The sequence below is a fragment of the Eleutherodactylus coqui genome, chromosome 3, assembly GCF_035609145.1.
Source record: "Eleutherodactylus coqui strain aEleCoq1 chromosome 3, aEleCoq1.hap1, whole genome shotgun sequence".
Classification (NCBI taxonomy): domain Eukaryota; kingdom Metazoa; phylum Chordata; class Amphibia; order Anura; family Eleutherodactylidae; genus Eleutherodactylus; species Eleutherodactylus coqui.
In genome coordinates, this window is record NC_089839.1 from 201,711,313 (window position 1) to 201,734,190 (window position 22,878).

The 22,878-nt window shown below is 48.3% G+C and overlaps 1 protein-coding gene across 1 annotated transcript in view; it reads left to right on the forward strand.

Moving 5' to 3' along the window:
• The first annotated feature begins 11,322 nt into the window (after positions 1–11,322).
• QARS1 (glutaminyl-tRNA synthetase 1) overlaps positions 11,323–22,878 on the forward strand; it is a 65,244-nt gene continuing 53,688 nt past the window's right edge. Inside the window, exons 1-2 of the mRNA XM_066596788.1 lie at positions 11,323–11,476; positions 22,052–22,199. Coding sequence (XP_066452885.1) covers positions 11,363–11,476; positions 22,052–22,199 — 262 coding nt within the window. The 5' untranslated portion in view covers positions 11,323–11,362. The remainder of the gene's footprint in view (positions 11,477–22,051; positions 22,200–22,878) is intronic.

Here is a 22,878-nt window from a genome sequence, read left to right on the forward strand (position 1 = left end):
GGGCTCATATTTGTGCATCTCACAACGCACAAATCTCGTGCAATTTTCTCAGCCGTGTGAAGCCGGTCTTAGGGTGCTTTCACACAGGAGGGAATATTCCGCAGGATGCTCTAGAATATTCCACCATATAGAAAAATCCGCACCAACACCTGCATATTTTACATGCCAATTTTAATGCGGAATTGAAAATGTCAGAGTGCTGCTGGCGATTCGGGGTCAAAATCTGCATTTAGACTTGTGGACAATGGAATATTCCACAGCGTCCGGCGGCGCTGTACGAAGGTGCCTTTCCAGTAATGCCCGAGGAGGAATAGCCTACGCTATAACTACCTCCCAAAGGACAGACTGTACGTACTCAGGTAAGCTGTTCTCTTAATTACAAACAGGTGCCCAAAGAATTGGGAGACGCAGCCTTGGATGTGACTGGAGTACGCACAGATCGATATGACATCTGAAAGTATGTGAGGCGCGGTGATGTGTTCTCAGGTACATGCCACTGTGGCATAATAGATCCATCCGAGCGCTGGAGTGATTATATTATTGAGCAGTCGTCTGTCCGTGTGATTATTGATTCCTGCGCCACAATACCCGCAGGTGCGTTCTCCTCAGACGCAGCAGCACAATGTGACGTGCAGTTAAATCATCGGCACTGTCCTAATTCCTGCAAAATTCCCATAAAGAGAACCTGCCATGTCCTAAGGCTATCCACACACGGGTGGGCGAGATATCCGGCAGTGAAACTCAACTTCGTATTGCGCTTGTGACAGTGGGATTTACCTGCAGATGGGAGGAGTTTTTCAGGTAAGACATGCCTCGCATTGCGTCTGTGAAATTCTGATCCTTTTGCGCAAGTTTCCTACGCAATAGAGGATTGGCAGTGTTTCCCATTGATTTCAACGGGAGACCTCGTATCGCACTTGCATGCATATCGCGCGGCCTGCGAGTCATGCGGTGCATTAAAAGTCCCATTGAACTCAATGGGCAGTGCGTTCCGAGGAACACGGTGAGATAGGCCATGCAGTGATTTTGTCCCAACACCACATCGCTCATGTATACGACTCCATTCAAAAGAATGGGGCTCATAGTCGCGCAAGATTTGAGCATCTTCCAACGCACAAATCTCATTTTGAATTTGTTGGCTGTGTGGAAGCGGCCTAAAGCCGGTGGATCTGGCTGCAATGCTCTATCGCCCTTTTTTTTCTGTACTTGCCTCCCTTTACCCGGACAGGCTCTTCTTAGGTCTGGTTCCTGGCGCTGTCATTGTCACAGCGGGTATTCCCCATTTAAGCCCCCTGTCCACGGGCAAAGCGGAATATCGCTAGCAATATTCTGCTGCCAGGAGCCCTTAGGGTTGCCAACATTGTCACCAAAAACATACTGGCTGATGTGGATTTTGACTTTGAATTTTCTGCTAATCCTCAGCATTTCCACCATGTGTGGACATACCCTTAGGCCACTCTCACACAGGGCGTTTTTACAGCCTGGCTAAATGCTGTAAACCGCCTCCATTGATTTTAATAGGGCTTCTTAGATGAGCGTTCGAGCACAGCGATTCTAACTCCCCGATTTTCAAACACTGTCTGCTCTAGTTTAATGCGTTTCAGTGGTTTTTAATGCACCTCTTCACCCATTGCAATTATGGCGTGCGTTAAAAAAAAATTGTCAAACGCGATTGAAGACGTTGTTTAAAAATGCTGCATTTTACAGGCGCCTGTGTACAAGTAGCCTAAGGCCTCATGTCCACGGGGAAAATCAGATCCGCTGCAGATTCTACATGTAGAATCTGCAGCGGGTCCCTCCTGCCCCGCGGACATGAGCGCCGAAAATAAGAATTTAAAAGCATTTACCTATCCGGCGCGGGTGGAGAAGATCAGCTGTTCCTCACGGCCGGATCTTCAATTTCGGCCGGCGGATGAATTCCTGACGCCGGCGGCACGTCGCCGGCACGTCGCCGACGTGCCGCGCGCATGCGCCGGGCACATCCGCCGAGCCGAAGCAAGGAAGATGCGGCCGTGAGGAACAGCTGACCTTCCCCGCCCGCGCCGGATGGTAAATACTTTAAATTCCTATTTTAGGTCTCCCGCGGATCCGGACGGCTTCCATAGGCTTCAATAGAAGCCCGCGGGAGCCGTCCCCGCGGGAGACCCGCACGAAAATGGAGCATGGTCTGGATTTTTCCATGCTCCATTTTTTTTAAAATCCCTTTTATTGACGATCCGCGGGTATTTATCTACCCGCGGGTGGTCAATGCATCCCTATGGGATGCGGATCCGCATGCGGGAGATCCGCTGCGGATCTTAAATCATATTTTGCCCGTGGACATGAGCCCTAAGAGTGTGTACACACCTTGATGATCTGCAGCAGATTGTGTTGCAGATCTGCAGCATATTTCACCCCTAAATTTGAATTCAATGGAAAAGATTAACCCCTTAGTGACGAAGCCTCTTTGCGCCTTAGTGACTGAGTGAAATTTTGGAAATCTGACATGCGTTGTTCAACATTGCATAACTCCGTAAAGGTTTTGCATATCCAAGTGATTCTGACATTGTTTTTTCGCCACATGTTGTACTTCATTTAGGTTGTAAAAATAGACCAATAACATTTGTGTATATTTATTAAAAGTACCAATATTTTCAACTGTAATATCTCAAATATGTGCAAACATACTGTACAAACTTTTGCTAAGTAATTTAGGAGAAAAAAATAAAATTTCATATTTTTGCAGATATGTCATTTTAAAGACCTATTTTTTTTCTATAGCGCACATGAAAATGAGGATTGACACCCCAAAATGGATCCCCCTGTTTGTCCTGTGTTCAGAAACATACCCAATGTGGCCCTAATCTTATGTCTGGATGCACAACGGGGCCCAAAACGAAAGGAGTAGTCAGTGTCTTTCAGAACAGAAATTTTGCTTGAAGGAGTTTTAGGCCCCATTGCCCACTTGTAGAGCCCTTGAGCGTCCAAAACCATAGAGAACCCCCACAAAGGACCCCATTTTGAAAACTAGACCCCTTAACGAATTTTTCTAGGGGTGTACTGCGTATTTTGATCCCACAGTTTTTGAATGAATTCAAGCAAGGCAAAAGGAAAAAATAGTGCTTTTCATTTTTTTGACAATTCTGTCATTTTAAAAACAGGTTTTTTTTGTACAGCACACACATGAATGAAGCCTTACACCCCAAAAGGGATATCCCTGTTTGTCCCGTGTTCAGAAACATACCCCTTGTGGCCCTAATCTACTTAAAGGACACATGGCTAGGCCTATAATGGAAGGAGCACCCGTTGGATTTCAGGGTACAACGGAATAAATTCCAGGCCCCAGCGCCCACTTGTAGAGCCATTTAGCGTCCAAAACGATAAAGAACCCCCACAAATGACCCCATTTTAAAAACTAGACCCCTTAACGAATTTATCTAGGGGTGTACTGTGTATTTTGACCCCACAGTATTTAAATGAATCTAAGCAAAGCAGAAGGAAAAAATTACGCTTTTCATTTTTTTGGCAATTTTGTCAATTTAAAAACAGTTTTTCTTGTACAGTGTATATAGGAATGAAGACGTTCACCCCAAAATGGATACCCCTGTTTCTCCCGTGTTCAAAAACATTCTCGTTGTGGCCCTAATCTACTTATAGGACACATGGCAAGGCCTGTAATGGAGTTAACACCCGTTGGATTGCAGGGCACAACTGAATAAATTCCAGGCCCCATTGCTAACTTGTATGGAATAAAAATTGACACGTTAAAAAAAGTGCTCCCCCCCCCACACACACACTCCACGCCCTTTTCGGCATTCCCTAAATCTTAGATAAAAGTAATAATATGAACTGTGTGGCATTTCCGAAGACAGAGGTAATTACGGAAGCTGGTTGGGATGGGTACATGGGGCAATAAAACCGGGTGTCCCCCCTCCTCTCATGCTTTTTGGGGGTTTTTTTGTGACCTCAGCGGCGGGGATAGGGTGTAAAAAGTGGCCCTCTGTGAGGCTTTGTAAACTAGCTGAGGTGCGGCAATCTCACACAGAAGGCACTCAACAAGCTGCTCCTGGAACTGCAGGAAGGCGAGCGTTTCCGGGGCTTCTTGTAAATTACGTATTACAGGTAGCGATCTGAATAATGCCGGGCTCACACGGCCGTATGTGGAATCCGCTTGTGGAGGCCCGCAGTGGATCCCAGCTGTGACCCTGCGTACGGCCGCGTAATGTACTGCGCATAACTGCCTACTCACACAGGCGGTCATGCGCAGTACACTTTTTTTTGTGTGCTTCCCGCACCGTCGCTTAGCGATGACGCGGGTACCCGCAGCCCGTATACAATGTAGTTGCATATGGGCTGCGGGTATATCCGTGACCATGGAGCACAATGGGCTCTATGTTGCGGATATCTGCAGTAAAATAGAACCTGCTGCGTTCTCTTTTCTGCGAGTGAATTACGCAATTCCGACCCACTAAAGTGAGCGTAATTGTGTAATCCAATGCGATTGATCTGCGTATTACCACGGATCAGACGCATACGGGATCCGTAATTCCTATTCGGTCATGTGAGACCGGCCTAAGGTAGATCACTACCTTTTTATCATGTGACCGGCGACCGCTCAACAAGGTCACTGCTCCAGGCTCTCGGCGACCGTTGGTCGCCGAGAGCAAGGAGATTTTAAATTTCCTGGGCTCCCCTACTCCTGCGCATGTGTCCGGTGTTTTGCCGGTGGTCGCATGTGCAGAATCCGGGAAAGTTCACGGAGAAAGATCGCGTTGGGGTGCAAATATGGAGCCTCCGCTAAAAAGTTTCATCTCCTCTCACCGAGCGCATCGGTGAGGGGAGATGAACCTTCACCTTTTACTTTATGTGATTGCCATTATCCATTCGATAATGGCGAACACGTGATCAGGACCCGCTCACTGCGGCTCTCCGTGAAATCTCCAGGCTCTCGGCTAAGTTTTGTAGCCAGGAGCAGGGAGATTTTGGATTTCCCGGCCAATCTTTGACTTTTGCGAATGCGTCCGCCATTTTGGCGACGGGTGCGTGCGCAGAAGCTGGGGTAAGGTCCGCGGATAAATCCGGGGGCCTTACGTACATCATTTCATCCTCCCTCACGGATATTATCCGTGGGGGGAGATGAAACGTAAACTTTTTAAAACTTTTTACTTTAAATGATCACTGTTATCCATAGGATAACAGTGATCACATGCTGGGTGACATCCCTCTGCTCCTGGCTACATATGGCAGCCAGGAGCAGAGGGATTTTGAATTTCCCGCGGCTCGAGCCCCTCTGTGCAGGCGCCCGATGATTGACATCGGACACGCATGCGCAGAGGGGGACTTCGGGTCCCGGAACACCAGGGACATCGGCAGGCCTGAGGTGAGTATTTTCACCTCCCCTCATGGATCGGATCTATGAGAGCAGGTGAAACTGGAACTTTTTAAAAAAATTTTTTGACTTTCGCGATCACCGCTATCCACTGGATAGTGGCGATCGCGGACTCGGGGACCGCTCACCGCAGTCCCTGGTGACATCTCCTGGTTCCCGGCTACCTTCAGGAGCCGGGAGCCAGAAGATTTTGAATTTGCCGGGGCTCCCGGAGGACCCATTTACCGTGGGACACCTCGATCAAGGCGTTGAGTACTTTCAGCTGCCTTGATGGATCTGATCCATCAGAGCAGCTAAATATCTAACTTTTTTACCACTTTTGTTTACTTTATTGCGATTGCAATGCCGGGGGAAACTGCCCGCAGCCCAGGATGACAGCTCCATGCTGTCGGCTACCTGCGGGCACCGACAGCATGGAGCTGTCAAGTCCTCAGCCAAGTGGGCATTAATCCTAAGAGGACGCATATTTCTACGTCCTCTAGGATTAAAGCCCACTTACTGAGGACGTAGAATCCCGATGGGGCCGTCACTAAGGGGTTAAAGGCCCATTTAGACAACGATTATCGCTCAAAATGTGCTCAAAAGCCATCTTTTGAGCGATAATCGTTGCGTGTAAATGTACCCATTTTATAGTTTTCTGACGAACTACAGTTTTCAGTTCTACTTGAAATCCATTGTTTGGCAGAACAGCTGATAAGACGGACCGCACGCTGTGTTCTGCCAGGGGAGTGCTGATAATAGCTGATTACCTTCCCTCAATTGTCAGCCCCATGGCAGAACAAAGGGAATGTAATCAAGAAACAGCAGGTCATCTGTTCCCTGAATGCAGCTCCCCACTCGCACACTACTAATAGGCATTAGTACCAAGTAGTAGTTTATGCAAAATGATGGCTCAAAAGCATCTTTTGAGTGATCATCTTTTCAGTGTAAATGCACCTTAAGGCTGGGTTCACACGAGGCGGATTTGCTGTGGAAATTCCGTCCGGAATTTTGCCGCGGCAAATCAGCATGCAACCGCTAATCCCGGGATTTCTGAGAAATCTCGTCCACACGGGACGGCAAATCCGCTGCGGCAAAGCCGGCAGAAACACGCACACGCACACACGTCTGCCAAACAAGTTTATATACATGATCTGACCCCTCGCTATCAGCTTTCCAAACATGACTTATTTCCTGGACTGCATTATGGAAAACAAAACAAAAACAAAACACACAAACCAAATTCTAATTGCGAAAACCGCAATTGACGTCTGATGCAGGTATTGAAAGGCATGAACTCTCGATTTTTCCTTCATAGGAAGAAAAATCACAGCATGGTCTATTTTGCCGCAGACTCCCTTCATGTAAGGCCGCCTGCAGACGAGCGGGTCGGATCCGGCAGCGAGAAATCTCGCCGCGCGATCCGACCCCAGAGCCTGCAGGGACGAGCGCGTACTCACCCGCGCCTGGCGGCCCCGGCTCTTTGATGTGCCGGCTGCCGCGCAGCCGGCGCATGCGCAGACCGGAGCCGGCGGCCAGGTGAGTGCGTGCCCCGCAGAAAATTAGAACATGCCGCGGTTTGTTTGCCGCGCGAGATTTCGCGCGGCCAAACCGCGGCCGTCTGCATAGGAGTGCGTATTGTAATGCACTCCTATGCAGACTTTCAGCGGCGGAAATCCCGCGGGAAATCCCGCGGCGGGATTTCCGCTCGTCTGCAGGCGGCCTTAGTCAGTGAAGGCGTCCAACCCACAGCCCATGTGCAGTTAATATTTGGTATGGGCTACGGGTATACGCATCATCACTTAGTGACGGGAAATACAAGCAACGGAAAAAAAAAGAAAACTGTACCGCACATGACCGCCTACGAGCCACTGCGGTCAATCACAATACAGATAAATCAGGTACGCAGCCTCTGGGCTCCTGTCCACGGGTGGATTTGCATTGCAGAGTACAGAGCGGGATTCCGCAGCAAATCCAGCCCCATAGCATGCAATGTAAAGAACGAGATTTCCTGCCCACGAGCTTGCAATTTTCCGCTCACAAAGAAGAAGTCGCAGCATGCTGTGATTTTGTGCAGGCTACGCACCAACGGCTTCCACTGAAATCAATGGAAGCAGTCAGTCCTGCAGCCATTCTGCAATCATCATTGGAGAATCGCTGCGGGAGCCACGTGTCATTGCCATAGCGACAGCACGGCATCCTCTGTACTGCGCATGCGTGCCAGACTGCAGGCCAGCATATCTGCAGTACAGAGAAGACGACACCGAACACGCATGTGGTGTTACCAGCTGGGCACTGGGTGGAACTCTGCTGCGGGGTCCGACCCACCCGTGGACAGGTGGCCCATAATCAAAAAACTGCAGGCGGTATTCAAAAATCACATGTGGATTTAAGAAACTGTACACATTCCTGAAAACCACGTGTGAATTTAAACAATACAAGCTTTTTTTTTTTAAACAGTATGCAGGTTTTTGATGTGTTTTTTTTTATTTTGCGTAAAGTGTTCAATCATATACAGGAGCTACCCAGGTTATACCAGCATGGGCCATATCACTTTATACAAGGGCATGTATAACTTATGCCAGCTGTACATATATAATTATATACAGGAGCTACCCAGGTTATACCAGCATGCTCCATATCACTTTATACAAGGGCATGTATAACTTATACCAGCTGTACATATATAATTATATACAGGAGATACCCAGGTTATACCAGCATGCTCCATGTCACTATATGCAGGATGTATAATATATACCAGCTGTACATATATAATTATATACAGGAGATACCCAGGTTATACCAGCATGCTCCATGTCACTATATGCAGGATGTATAATATATACCAGCTGTACATATATAATTATATACAGGAGATACCCAGGTTATACCAGCATGCTCCATATCACTATATGCAGGATGTATAATATATACCAGCTGTACATATATAATTATATACAGGAGATACCCAGGTTATACCAGCATGCTCCATATCACTATATGCAGGGTGATGTATATGCATCTTCTGTATATAGTGATATGGACCATGCTGTTATAACTTGGGTATCTATTGTATATAATTATACATGTACAGCTGGTATAAATTATACATCCTGTATATAGTGATCTGGGGCATGCTGGTATAACCTGGGTATCTCCTGTATATAATTATATATGTACAGCTGGTATATATTATACATCCTGCATATAGTGATATGGACAATGCTGGTATAACCTGGGTATCTCCTGTATATAATTATATATGTACAGCTGGTAGACTTTATACATCCTGTATATGGTGATATACCAGGTTATACCACCATGGTCCATATCTCTATATACAGGATGTATAACTTATACCAGTAGTACATATACAGGAGATACCCAGATTATACCAGCATGCTCCAGATCACTATATATAGCAGATGTACATCTCCTGTATTTAGTGATATGGAACATGCTGGTATAACCTGGGTATCTCCTGTATATAACTTACACCAGCTATACATATAAGTTGCTGTATCGGTATGCCCCGATTAGCATTAATGAGTCATCTTTATGTGAAGCCGTATGGCCTTACACCAGATGATCTAACGATACTTCCATTTTGGGTACCGATTGCAAATTGAGTGACCCACAAGAACCTGATCACGGTTAATGGCAAGTTAAGAAATGTGGAAGGTTGCGTCAGCAGGACCATATAAACCCCAATCTGGGTCGGGCTAATAACTGCAGTAGCCGAGGTACTTAGGAGACCGAATCCAACTCCTGAACAATGCCCATGGAAAGAAGAAAACCCTCGGCAGCATACAGGAGTGCAAATTCATAGAAAAACTTATTCTCCCATCACATACGAAAATGGCAACGTTTCGGCCATATTGGCCTTTCTCAAGCTTGAAAAGGCCAATATGACTGAGGCGTCGCCATTTTTGTATGTGATGGGAGAATACATTTTTCTATGGATTTGCACCCCTGTATGCTGCCGAGGGTTTTCTTCTATCCATGGTTAATGGCATGTTAATGATTGACCTAAAAAAACTACATGTGGTACATATCTTGTTGTACCGCACGGGTACCACTCTCCAATCACAACTGCAGTGTCTCAGTGGAAGGAAGGACCGCACACCTCCCCTCCCTGAGTGCCAGCAGCGCAGAAACGCAGTTTGGCGGAGGCCTACATTCGCTAAGCGGCCGGGTCGCAAGTGCAACCCCTAGCGGTATGCGGCTGGATGTGTGCACGTCTCCTAAAGGGTCTCCGGGCATGTGATGCCTTGTAACTGATCCCATCGTGGCGTTGTATAAACCCAATTGCATGAACTAAGCTACTCTAATAGCATGGATTCAGACACGCATTTTGGCGCAGTCTGCACCCCAAATAATCTGTGTAAGCGCATGTAAAGTGAGAAAATTCGGGCCTAATGCCCACAGCCGTGACGGGCTCCGCAAGCAGAATACCGCAACGGAGCTCGTCACCGCGCCCCCCCCCCCCCCTCCCGAGACCCCATACTTACCTCCGGATCCGCTGCCCGACATCCCGCATGACGCTCCGGCACGCATGTGCAGTAGAGTGCATGACGCACCGGCAGTGTCACGTGACGTCCGCGTCATATGACGCTGTAGGCGGGAAAATGTTTTCACGCTATCTTCCACTGTGCCAACAGCGGAAGATAGCGTGATGGACAGCTTCCATTGACTGCAATGGAAGCCGTCCGCCCGCAGCAAATAGAACATGCCGCGTGTGAGTACGGGAGAATTCACAGGGCAGAATTCCGCTCCGTGAGCATTGCACTATTAGGTTCAATAGAACCTAATAGCTGCGGGGCAGCGCTGTGGATGTCCGCCGCGTATCACCTGTGGGGATTAGCCCTAAGGCTGCCTGCACACGGGCGGGTCGGACCTCACATGCGGTACTCCTGCAGCGGAGTGCCCAACCGATGACCCCAGCTTACCTCCTTAACGGTCTTCTCCTCTGCTGTTAATGCACCGGTCGGAGAGCTGGTGTAGTACAGAGGACGCCGCGCCATCGCTATGATTGCAGAATGGCCGCGGGACGGGCGGCTACCATTGACGTCAATGGAAGCTGCCCATGTATAGCTCACACAAAATTGCAGCATGCTGTGATTTCTCCCCACACCAGTGAAAATCGCAACAGATTTCCGCTTATCAGCAGATAATCACGTATTGTCATAACATGCTGTGGGCTGGATTTGCTGCAAAATCCGGAGGTGGAATCCCACTACAGATTTCACAATGCAAATCCGCCGCTGTGCAGGAGGCCTAAGGCTGGGTTCACACGGGGCGTATTCCAGTCGGAAATCTCGCGGTTTGGCCGCAGCAAAAACTGCGAGATTTCCGCCGGGAGAACCGCGGCGGCGGCTTTGAAGCGGCCCGGCCGCTTGCTTTTCCGTTGCGGCCGGCGCTCCATAGAGGAGAGCGCGGCTGCGACAAAGATAAACAAAAAAGAAAAGGTAAACAGACATGCTGCTTCTTTTGAAACCGCGGCTGCGGCCGGCCGCGGTTTCAGCCGGATTTACTGCAGTGGATTAGCCGTCCCGTGTGGACGAGATTTTTGAGAAATCTCGTCCACATGGCTGGCTAATCCCGAGATTAGCGGCCGCGGGCGGATCTGCTGCGGCAAAACCGCCCTGTGTGAACCCAGGGTTCTATAGCGGATTTTACACCAATGGGTGCATGCACAGGGGACAGTTTGAGGGTTAAAACCGCGTGCGATTTTCCCAGTGGCAGACCGTTTCGTGTGAACGCGTCCCTCTCTCGCAGCCACGCGCCACAGTGCAGCAGCACGTGTAGGCAGCGGTCCTCCATACTCACTACCTGATGCAACCCAGGACCCGCCTTATCACCCCCATTGCGATACGATTGGCTGAACTGACGGCACCCTCGCGCTGCCATTGGTCGCTACTTTTTCATTCTATTGGCGGGCCGTGCGTGACGTCACCAGTGCCTGTCTGTAATTGGTGGCTTTGCCCTTTCTTCCTTTCTCCCGGTTCCAACATGGAGGCTGATTCGGTCTCTCTCTTCACGGCTATCGGGCTCAGTGAGCAGAAGGCGCAGGAGACACTGAAGAACGAGGCGCTGAGCGCGGTACTGCGGGATGCCGTGCTGCAGGTACTGACATCTCAGGGCGGGCCCTCTGTTAGCGCTTCCTGTCATTACTTCCTCTATAACAGCTGGGCTCAGTCTTCTCTTGCGTGCTCCAGTATCAGCAGCGTTCTATTTTATGGTCCGGAAATCCTGATAATCTTGCACGTGTTGTTCTGGATTATCAGAAGGCACCACTAATCCGGCATCCGGTCGGGCAGTGCTGACTGCCTGTGCAGGTGGAAGTGACCTAGCAAGTGCCATGCTAATATGATCAGCAGGTCCACAGGGGTGTGCAGACTTGTGCAATCAAATTTTTATTTTGTAGCTTTAAATGGTTTTTACCATTTAGTCCACTATAGGAATGATGATTGGGGGGGCTGAATGTCGGACCCCCAGCCATCCCGACTAACCCTGATTACCGCACATGAATAGAGCGGTGGTGCGCACGCTTGGCCTCTACGGGACTGGTGGAGGTCGCTGCACTAGGAAACTTCCTCCATCCCACAGAGGTGATGGTGGTCCTTTTATCCGTACCGGCTCTCGGTTCACATGGGGTATTAACGGGCGCCATTCTTGGGATTGTTGGGGGTACCAATTTTTATTCGCTATCATGTGGGTGTCTTTGGTGGGAAAACCTTCTTTAACCCCTTAATGCCCAATAACACGTGTGTGTGTATATATATATATATATATATTAGGGTACGAGGTTCCCATGAGACGACATCGGGCTGGACTTCCGCTGCAGCAGTGGGGATTGGTGGATCCTTGCCGACAACCCCGTAAGGCTGCGATTGCCATGAAATCACGGTTTGGCGGATGGGCTGCCATGGCTTGTGACAGGCAGGAATAGTGATTGCACTCTTATTTGAGTGACTGTGAGATTACAGGTTCAAGTCCCCTACAGGAGCCATAAAGAAAATTAAAACAGAGGTTGGAGCGGAAGCCCCAGCACCGACCTCCGTGCAGTGGCCGGTGCTTGTAACTGCAGGCACGGCTCATTGAAATCAACGTGAGCCGTGCCTGCAGTGACCGGCATTGGCCACTACATGGGAGGTCAGTGCTTGTAACCGCTTATACCATGCAGCAGACTCCGGCCGATCAACTATTGATGACCTACCCTGATAATGGGTCATCATTAGTATTTATGCCTGGAAAACCCCTTTAAGGACCAAGCGTGGTAAATGTACGTCTTTAGTCTCGGCTTGCGCATGATTAAAGCCTCTGCTCCTGCAATCAAGTATGAGCAGGTCGGGTCCTAAGCTGTACGACACAGCCGAGGACCCGGAGGAGAAGCGTTTTTTAACTGCTTCTGACTTCTCCTTTGCAGGCCACAAGGCGCTCCATTAGCGCTATGTACTAAGAGGTGGAAGGAGAAGTGTTTGTTCTGCAGTGCGACCCAGCGATCACATGACCACCGGGTGCCCACTAGCACAGACCCAGATCAGCTCTGTTAGTGACTGATGTCACTACATGGGGGATGGTTTCCCTTGTAATTGGGGTTCTTATGGATGCTCCAGTGGGAGAAGTATAAAATTAAGAAATAAAGACAATGTGGATGACCCCCAGAGGTCTAATAGGACGTCATGGGAGACGTATATGGTACTAAAATAAGTAAAAAATGACAGAATAAAGTAAAAATCTATACATAAAAAAACAATGACCGACCGCTGACGCCAACCACAACCGTCACCGTATGCGCCCTGTAATCCAAAACTAAACAAATTATACATGAAACCGTCTGAAACAAATGAGAAACCCGTTCCCGTACTTTAGTTTTAAAATTTGTGTATTTATGCTACAATAAACTATAGATCAGAACACTTTTTTTTTTCTTTTAGCTTTTGACCCCCAATAAAGCTAAAAAAATGGAAAAATAAGTCGGTGAAAAAAGATATTTAAAAAATAGCCCTACGGAAAAAAAAATAAATTTGGAGGCTGAAGGGGGAAAAAAGAATCAGATCTTTAAAACCACCACATGGGTAAAATCCCTAAAAAGTATCTGGTCGTTTAGGCCCAAAACAGCCTGGTCCTTAGGCCGCCTGCACATGAACGAATGGGAATTGCGGAATCCGTGATCGTTTCCTGTGTGGACGATCTGAAGCATTCCGCACAAATTCAAATCAATAGGGCATCTGCATGTCCGCTCGTGGGGAAAAAAATCGCAGTATTCTCTGGGTATTTTTTATTTTTCTTGCGGATTCCGCACAGATGGCTTCCATTGCAGTCAATGGAAGCTATCCGACCCGCTGCCCTTCCGCAATTGACCTTGTGGAAAGGTTGCGGATCCCACATCATCATCTAGCGATGACATGGGAAAAACAGGAGCTTAAAAAAAAAAAGGAAAACCATGCGGACCATCCGCAGTACAGATTATGACGGCAGGAACACATGGATGCCAGTTGGGCATGAGAAATCTGACCCGTTTGTGTGCAGCCGGCCTTAAGGGGTTAAGAATGTAAAGTGGAAAACGCATCTGTAACAATCTGACATTAAGGCCTCCTTCCCACGAATGGATTTACGCCGCGTAATACGCGGTGAAAATCCGCTGCGTTGCCCCCTGCTATTAGGTTCTATTGAACCTAATAGCACAATGCTCACGATGCGGAATTCCACCGCGGAATTTCGCACCGTGAAATCTCCCGTCCTCACCCGTGGCATGCTCTATTTGCCGCGGGTGTACGCGCTGACGGCTTCCATTGCAGTCAATGGAAGCCGTTCGTTCACGCTATCTCCCACTGTAACGAGCGGAAGATAGCGTGAAAAAACGCTTCCCCGCCTACCGCCGCGCGTCATATGACGCGGCCGCGCGTCATATGACGCGGCCGCCGCGTCACGTGACGCGGTGGGCGGGGCAGCGTCTTCACGCTATCTTCCGCTGGTAAGTATGGGGTCTCTGGGGGGCGCCGTGACGGGCTTCACTGCGGAATATTACGCGGCGGAGCCCGTCACGCTCGTGTGAAGCCGGCCTAAAAAGAACGCACTGCTTTTTAGGGCTAATGCCCACGGCCGGATTTCCGCCGCATTCCACTGCAGCTATTCTATTGAACCTAATAGCTCAATGTTCACACTGCGGAATTGCATTGCGGAATTCCGCAGCGTGAAATAACCTGCGGCATGTCCTATTTGCTGGCCGTCACGCTATGCTTCCGCTGTAGCACAACGGAAGTATTGCGTGAATACGTGGCCCCGCCCACCGCATCATCTGACGCTGCACTGCGCATCCGCGCCGGCCCTCCTGCGGGACGCGTAAGGAGGATCCGGAGTGGTAAGTGTTGGGGTTTAGGGGCGGGGGTAGGCTTATTTAAATGCAAATGAAGCTGAGAAAGTGTTAATGAACATTGGTACCTATTAGTACTTTATGCAAAATGATCGCTAGAACTGTCAGTCTTTCAATCGTTTGAAAGATTGTTTTTGCATGTAAATGAGCCGTAACTGGAGCAACCAGTGTCAGGCAGCTGCTGCCAAGACAAATCGGATCGTGGGGTGCATCAGAAAAGGTCTAGGGGCACATGATGAGAACATTGTTCTTCCTTGTTACAAGTCACTGGTCAGACCACACAGGGAATATTGTGGACAGTTTTGGGCAGCGGTACTTAAGAAGGACATATTAGAGCTTTATCACCGCTGCTCATTAAATTCCCTTATCACTATTTGGTTTTGTAATCCATGTCCAGGTACCTTTACAATCTGCTCTAGAAGTCACCCCCCCCCTCCCCTCTATTCTAATGAGCTGATAAGTCAGATTTTCCTCTCAGCGCTGCGCTGGCACGCCTCTGTTCTTGTTGGTTTGCGTACTGATTTCTCTTTGCTGTAAACCCACCAGCGGCCGCTCCGCAGCTCTTCTCTACTAGCTGTAGCTCCAGAGGTTTACTGCGCATGTGCCTTGAGGATCGCTACTCCCACATTGGCGCGGCACTGAGGAAACAATCGGATGTTTTCAGCTCATTAGAATACAGCGCGGGAAAACTTCAGAAGCAGATTGTATCTGTAGGGGGGCACGGATTACAGAACCAAATGGTGATAAGGAAATCTCATTGGCAGAGCTGTTTGTTTATTTTGGATTGTTTTGTAAAAACTGGATGACTGTTTCCCTTTAAGAGATGAAAGCATCTAGAATAACCAGTGGGGCATCTTTGCAAATAGTCTGTATTAAAGCCCATTTACACGGAGTGATGATAGCTCAAAAATCACTAAAAAGCGATCGTTTGAGCGATCATCGTTGCGTCTAAACGCGCGGCCGTTGTGCCCTGCTAGCTGATCGTTAAATTCAGGCCAAACTAAAAATCGTCCTTCAGCCTTATCAGCAGTTCTCCGTGGGGGGGGGGGGCGAGTGCTGATAGCATTGGAGAACAAAAGATCTGAAAGTAGATAAGAGCCCTCAGGCAATTAACTGCATTCAGCTAAGGGCTTCATTTGCACTCTAATAAGCTATTAAGTAGCTGAGTAGCTACTTAATAGTTTATGCAAAATGATCGCTCAAAGCTGTCACTCCAACTGTCGTTTGAGCGATCTTTAAGCGATCATCGTTCCGTGGAAATGGGCCTGTAGAAATCTGTTTTGTGTCTACAGCCTTTCTACAGATCTATGTGTCTCCATGGTTACAGACTACAAACAAACCTTGTGTAGTCTGCCCCTGCAGTCATGTGTTACTGCGCTCTCTCCACCCCCTCTTGCTGGTCACTAACTGACGTCCATGGCTGCAGATCCCCAGCGCTGTCTACACCTCTAGAACGTGCTCTTTCTCTCGCAGCGATGTTGTGAGAAAAATCACAGCATATCCTATTTTTTTTTTGTTATTTGAGTGATATAAGAAAAACAAAAAACCCCAAAAACTATTTTTCATGTGAGAGCAATTTGAATTTTATTTTTATTTTTTTTCTATTGAAACCTCATGTAATTTTCACACAATCATTTGCGCAGAGATGCGATGCGTTTTTCTCACACAACATATCAAAGCCTCAGGGGAAATGACATGTTAGCAAGCGTAATATCGGTCAGCGTTTCTCAGGCCGTTATCGCATTCGCCTGTGTAAATGCAACCTGAGAAGCATGCATTAAAAAAATAACTGCACTCGCGTGCCTTATGCGTGCGATCCGTTTTTTTTTTTCACACTCCCATAGAAAATAATGTGCGATTCTTGAAAAAGAATCACATAAATAGCCAGCTAGGGCACTTTCGCTCCTGTCCTCTGACAGACAGCCGGCGGGGGATCAGCTCACCGCCAGGGATCCTGAGCATCGTGTCCCCGATGATTAACTATTGATGACCTGTCCTTGGGGCAGATGATCAGCAGTTTTTGACTGGAAAACCCATATAAGACTATTTGCAAAACTACTTCCATTATTTTTCTAGACGCAATAAAGCAGTGAAAGCGGTCTGGTTGCAGAAGTCCACATACCCTTTATATAGTGGATAAACCTGCATTGTTACACCCATCCCATAAAGTAAAGGTTAAGGGCGTTGGGCACCGGATGTAGGATTGGCTGCTGCAGAACTGGCTCCACGACAAGTAGTTGTATGATGACAGGACGCATGCAGCCGCTGACGGGTAGCTTACCTTGCCTGAATTCCGCCCTGATTTTGGATGTAGCTCCCGCTTGTGATGTGAGGGCAGTGCCCGCCGCCTGGCACTGCTGCTCCTCTACTTCAGTCATATTAGGTGGGAACAGTCAGCAAATGGTAAGGTGACATCTGATGCCATCTATTGGCATTCACTGATGGCAGCAAGAAGAAATAACTAACTAGCTGATCTCGGCTGACTGTATACTGTGGAGTCGCCCACAATGCTGACTATTGCAAGGCATGATGGGACTTGTCAATATTGGGAAGCCCCTCCAAGGACATGATCACACATAGCAGAAATAGTGCGGATTTTCCACATCAAAAATCATGTCAAAATCTGCACCATTCAATTGGAAGCGTGAAACCTGCTGCGGATCGGCATCAAAAGCTGTGATGCACCCTTGGGCTAGCTTCATACGAGCGGGCGCGATATCTGGCCGTAAATCCCGCCCCCATATCCCCCTTGCCATCCATCTGAAAGCCTCGAGGATACAAGGCGTCTTTATATGAAAACAGCATCTCATCACTTCGGGAATGAAGGGATCCCCTGGTACAGCTGTCACAGCTGCGGCAGAGGATCACAGCGTACTTCCATTGCTTTCAATGGGGCCGGCACTGCTGCCACCGCAACAGACCCTGATGCGAACAATGGCGCTGGGATGCCAGATAAAACATGCTGCGATCTGTTTCCCACATAGCATTGCATCGCCATGGCTCATGTGAATGGGGTTCAAATGTTGCCCGACTTTATCGTCTGTGTGAAGCCTGCCTTAAGTCGGCTTCACATGGGCGCATTCAGTACGCAGAGAAGAGTTCAATGGGTTTGTTCACATGTCCGTCTTCTGTACCCATTTCGGTGATGGGGAAGAGTATTCTATTTTTCTGCGTATTCGCGCCCCAAAGGTCCCCATAGAAGTCTATAGGGGTGTGCAATATGTAAGGTGATGCCTGAAACACTTCGTAATTCTGCTGAAAACTCATTTGACAAATTAACCATTTCATTTGCTGCACCTTGGACGCGGGGTCCAAACGAACATGCCCTGCAGGCAGAGAAAGTACAGTAAAATACGCCGCTACGCGTGCAAAAAGCCTTGTGCAGTGCGCAAATACGTTGTGCTGAGATGCACGCCATTGCGCATACACTGGTGTGAAGCCGGACTTGGGGTACGTTCACAGGTAGATTCTGCTGTGGAATTTTTCGTGCCTGTAAAACCATGGCAGAAATCCGCGGCTATTCTGCGTCTACTTCTGCCGTGGATGCGGATTTACCCCGCTCAATGGGCAAAATCTATGTGCGGAATTTTCAACGCATTTTCGCACTAATCCGCACGAATGAAGTGACATGTCACTTCTCTCCACAGATCCCCATGGACAAGTGTCGTAAACTCCGCACGCGGATTTTGTCTATTGACTGCGTGTTGGATCTATGGCGGTAACCGCGGCAGGATAGCCACTGTCTACTCTTGTGGTTCTGCTGGTAGATTCTACACTGAAGATTCCATGGCAGAATCCTCTGCGGACGGATCCTTGGTCTCCGTGTGGGCTGCCAACTACTAGGACTCCCTGAGATCTGTCCGCCCCAAATCCTCCGCGAGAGCGGTGCGCATGAGTGACCACCGCCCCATTTACTTCTATGGCATGAAGCGAGAGAGCTGAGTGCATCCAGCTGTGGATCCTCAGCAGACTTCATTTAAAAGGGTGAAATCTGCTGCGGTTGTGCGGCAAAAACTATGTCACAATCTGCAGCGCAAAATAGGTTTTAGACCCTCACCGAAATATGCTACATGCGAGCGCACCCTTAAAGGTGTAATAAAACTCTGTAGTAAAATAGTTTGGACTATAGTTGCCCTTCACCCAGCTCTGCAATCCCGCTGCGGTCCCGGAGTTTGTTGGCAGCAATCCCCAAAAGTCAAGTGACTGCTGCAGCATCACCTCTCCTTCTCCTGAGCGCCATGATGCCAGGAGTTTCGGGAACGTGATGATGCAGTCTCTGATTGGCTGCACTTGAGAAAGGTACCAAGTAGGTGGTACCGAAACGCGTTGTCCGTTTTACACGTGTGTGTTGCACGCATACGGTATATGTGTCTTGGAAAGGAAAAATAAACCTAAAGGAATTTCTCTTATACACCGGTTGTGAGAAGATTGGTTTTAAGCATTTGGAGTCTTCACTGCAAGGAGGGGGATTCTGCATTACACACACCCCTCCTACAGAGTAAGTGTTTGATTGCTATTCTATTCATAAAACACAGGCAAATCTTTATTCTCACCCTCTCTGGCAGCGCAGAGCTTTTTTCATTAACAGTTTATTGTTTCTGATTGGCTGCGGCGGTCACCTAACTTCCAGTGACAGCCACTGTCACAACAAACACTGGGACCGCAGCGGGGTTTCAACGCTGGATCATGGCGGAGTATAGCTTAGTTTATTATTTTACTACAGTAAATTCTACTAAAGGGATGTTTTTCGGTAACTGGACAACCCTTTAAAGGGGTTTTCTGGACTCTTTTGATCGATGGGTCCTCAGTAGTTGAGACCCCCAGCCAATCAGCTGATCGGGCAGCCGCTGTCAGCAACAACACACAGGGTACAGAGAGGAAATGATAACTCCAACCGCTGTGTTGTGGGTGGCGCTGGTAATGGCAGAAGCAGCGGTCCTTTATTTTAATAGGAGCTGCGCCTGCAGTTACCAGCGCTGGCCACTACACCGGGGTCGGAACGATCTGCTCCCCTGTGTGTTGGGGCACTAATGGCGAGCACCCGAATGTCTCATTTCCTGGGGTGGGCTATCACGATCTGCGCGAGTGGGTGCAGAGTATTTGGACGGGCAGATCACCGCAGAGTATTGCTCACTTCTCGCTCAGCGCTTCACATTGTATTTATACATGGAGCGTGGAGCGTTTTAGACGCAGCGAGGAGTGAGCGCACCAGCGATGAGCTTTATGTTGGTTGAAGGTGAGTGCCAAACGAAAAATAAGCAAATGGTAAATGATGGCTCTGCATTCAGACATAACAATTATTACGCTTTTTTGTTTGTTTGAACTAATTTTGCGCAGTAGTCTGTCCGTATAAATAACCCTTAAGTCTATGGGGATGTGACGGGCTCCCTGTATGGTGCTGACGGCAAACAGTGGGAGTGAGTGAATGTATCAGTCAGTACGAACCTTCAGGAAAACATCACCTTGTTGTCGCTGCTCATCGCAGCATTGCACAACGGCTCTTGTTTTGTTCTGCAGCATGTGATGAAAGTGAAAACACCGAAACCTTCACATGGTTTACAGTAAAACCGCCGTGCCTGACCATCACACTGTGTTCTTGCTGCCTCACGTGTTCTTTCCTTCACGTGTGAAATATTAAAAGCGGTTGGAAAAACATGGTGGCTTTTGTTCACAAACAGTGCCACACCTGCTCACAGGCTGTCTGCGGTATTGCAGCTAAATCCCATTCTCTTTAGTGGAGCAGAGCTGTAATAGTAGACTCAACCTGTGTACAGCTAAATTGCTGTTTTGGGGAAAAAATCTGCCATGTTTTTCTAATCCTGGACAACCCCCTTGTAGGGTGCGTTCCTAAATCGCTCTGAGTTTTCCTGACAATCGCTGGACTGAACCTGCAAGTGCAGCCCAGCAATTAGTGCAATTAACAGAAAGTTAAGGCCCATTTAGACACAATGACTATTCGCTCATACCCAGTTTTCCATACCCGGCACGGAGCACTCCGTGCAGAAAACAGCCAGATGCAGAAGACAAGCGGGGACACCCCGCTTGTCTTCTGCATCCTCCGCTCGGAGTGCTCGGCTGCATAACAGCCGGCCGCTCGGAGCGGGGCACAGCTGGATGCAGAAGACAAGCGGCGACACCCCGCTTGTCTTCTGCATCCTCCGCTGGCAGCACAAAGTGATCGCTCATCTTGCGCTGTAAATTACACCACTATTATCACTCAAAAGTGGGCTTTTGAGCGGTAATCGCTGTCTAAATGGGCCTTTAATTGCACTTGGGTATTTGTGGGCTCTTATATACATTTCATTTTGCTATGCAGGTGCTGGACTCCAGATTGTGAACCAAATGATCACTGATATGTCCAACATTTTGCAAATGGCGACTTTTTAATCTTGTTGCCATTTGTGACCAGTTGCGCGGCATGGCTGTAATGAAAGAATACGAACGGCGAGTCTGTTTAGCAGACGGGCCAGAAGACCCTCCACCCTGACAACACGCTTTTGGGTAGCCCTCAAAGACTAGAGGGGGGAGCAGCATGCATCCTGCTGCATCCCCTCTGCACTGCCTGGGAATGGAGGCTTCCTCATAATCTTTGGTTGTCAGCAGCTCATTGCTACATGCAGACGCAGATGTATGACTGACAACGTGTATGTTCCTGAACAGTCTCACTAACGATTGGTCACATGCACTTCTGTTGATTGCTTCATGTAAATAGCGCTAAACGACCGCCGATTGACTCGCTAGTTCAGCAGTCATGCATGTTTTGCCTAGGAAATCTGCTCCTGCAACTGAAGTGTCTTGCATATACTGATAGATACACATGGGGCCTGTACCCTCTGCCGCCAGTAATACAGGAGTGCATGTCTTATAGCGCTTCCAGTCCGCCAGACACTTGCTCTGGCATAAATGTCCGCCAGTCCCGGGAGGATTTATTTCTAGGTTGTCAGTATGTAATGTTGGGTTTCTTATTGCACGGCTCCGGCTGTAGCACATAACCAGAGCCATCCAGTGACGTCAGCGGCAAGCGGGAAACTATTCAGAACTCGTTAGGAGGAGCGGCTCTCTGGTTACAGCCCCCTGTACAAAATTAACCCCTTCTACAGCTTTGCTTAAGACATCTCAGAAGACTGGAAAGAGTCCATCAGGGGGGAGTATAATCAATATGGCTACCGTTACCGCTCCATATGGGGTTAATCCCATAAAATCCTATTCTTTCCTAGAATGGTTAATCTGCCTAGTTATGTAGCAATAAATCCTGCTCCTCCTGCATACTTGTTGCTGCTTTCTTGAACTGTAACTTCTCAAGACCTTTTGCTTGCTTTCAGGCCCAGGCAGTGTTGGGACCATCTATCGACAAAGTCGTCGGCACCCTCATTTACAATGTGTCGACCCGCCTCAAGGATGCCAAGAGACTGGGCTTTCTTATCGGATACATCGTCAGCAAGAAAATCTCCACAGACCTGCAGCTGAATGGTAATTTATGTGTATGATCAGTACAAGACTATTAGGCTAGGTACACACTGGCCATGGGTGCAAGTTGTGCCCAACAGGCTCAGGCACAGTCCGCATCGGACAGCCGTGTGCTGCCTGATTTACACGGACACAACATGTCCTAGATCTCGTCCGTGATCTAGACAGGAACAGGACATGCAATGAGTTTGTTTTTTTTTTACACACACCATCGGTACATGTGAGGGGGTTAAAAAACACTGCAATGTGCATGTCCTCAAAGGCGTATGATGAGGCCATGTGCTTATTTTTTCTTTGAGAGTATACATGCAGTGTGCAGCGTCCGTCTGTATCGGATAGCACACAGATGGGTGTCCATATTCTAACTGATGCGCCCGAGTTAAGGCCCGTTTACATGCAACGATTGTCGCTCACAATTTATTCAGAAATGAGTGACCATTGTTACATGTAAATGTGGGCAGTCGTGTGCTATTCGTTCACTTGACTTTAGCACTGGTTTTTAGCCGGCATAAAAATAGTCGCCAGGCAGTTCAAAACTTGTTTCATGTGAATGGAAATTGTTCAGTCTTTGGAGCAGCTTCAGGGTAGTAAACAATGTACTTATTGTGTATGCCTTGCATACATAATGAGTACATTGTTTACTCATGGAGAAGACAATGGAATCCTGCTGGCCAGATAATCC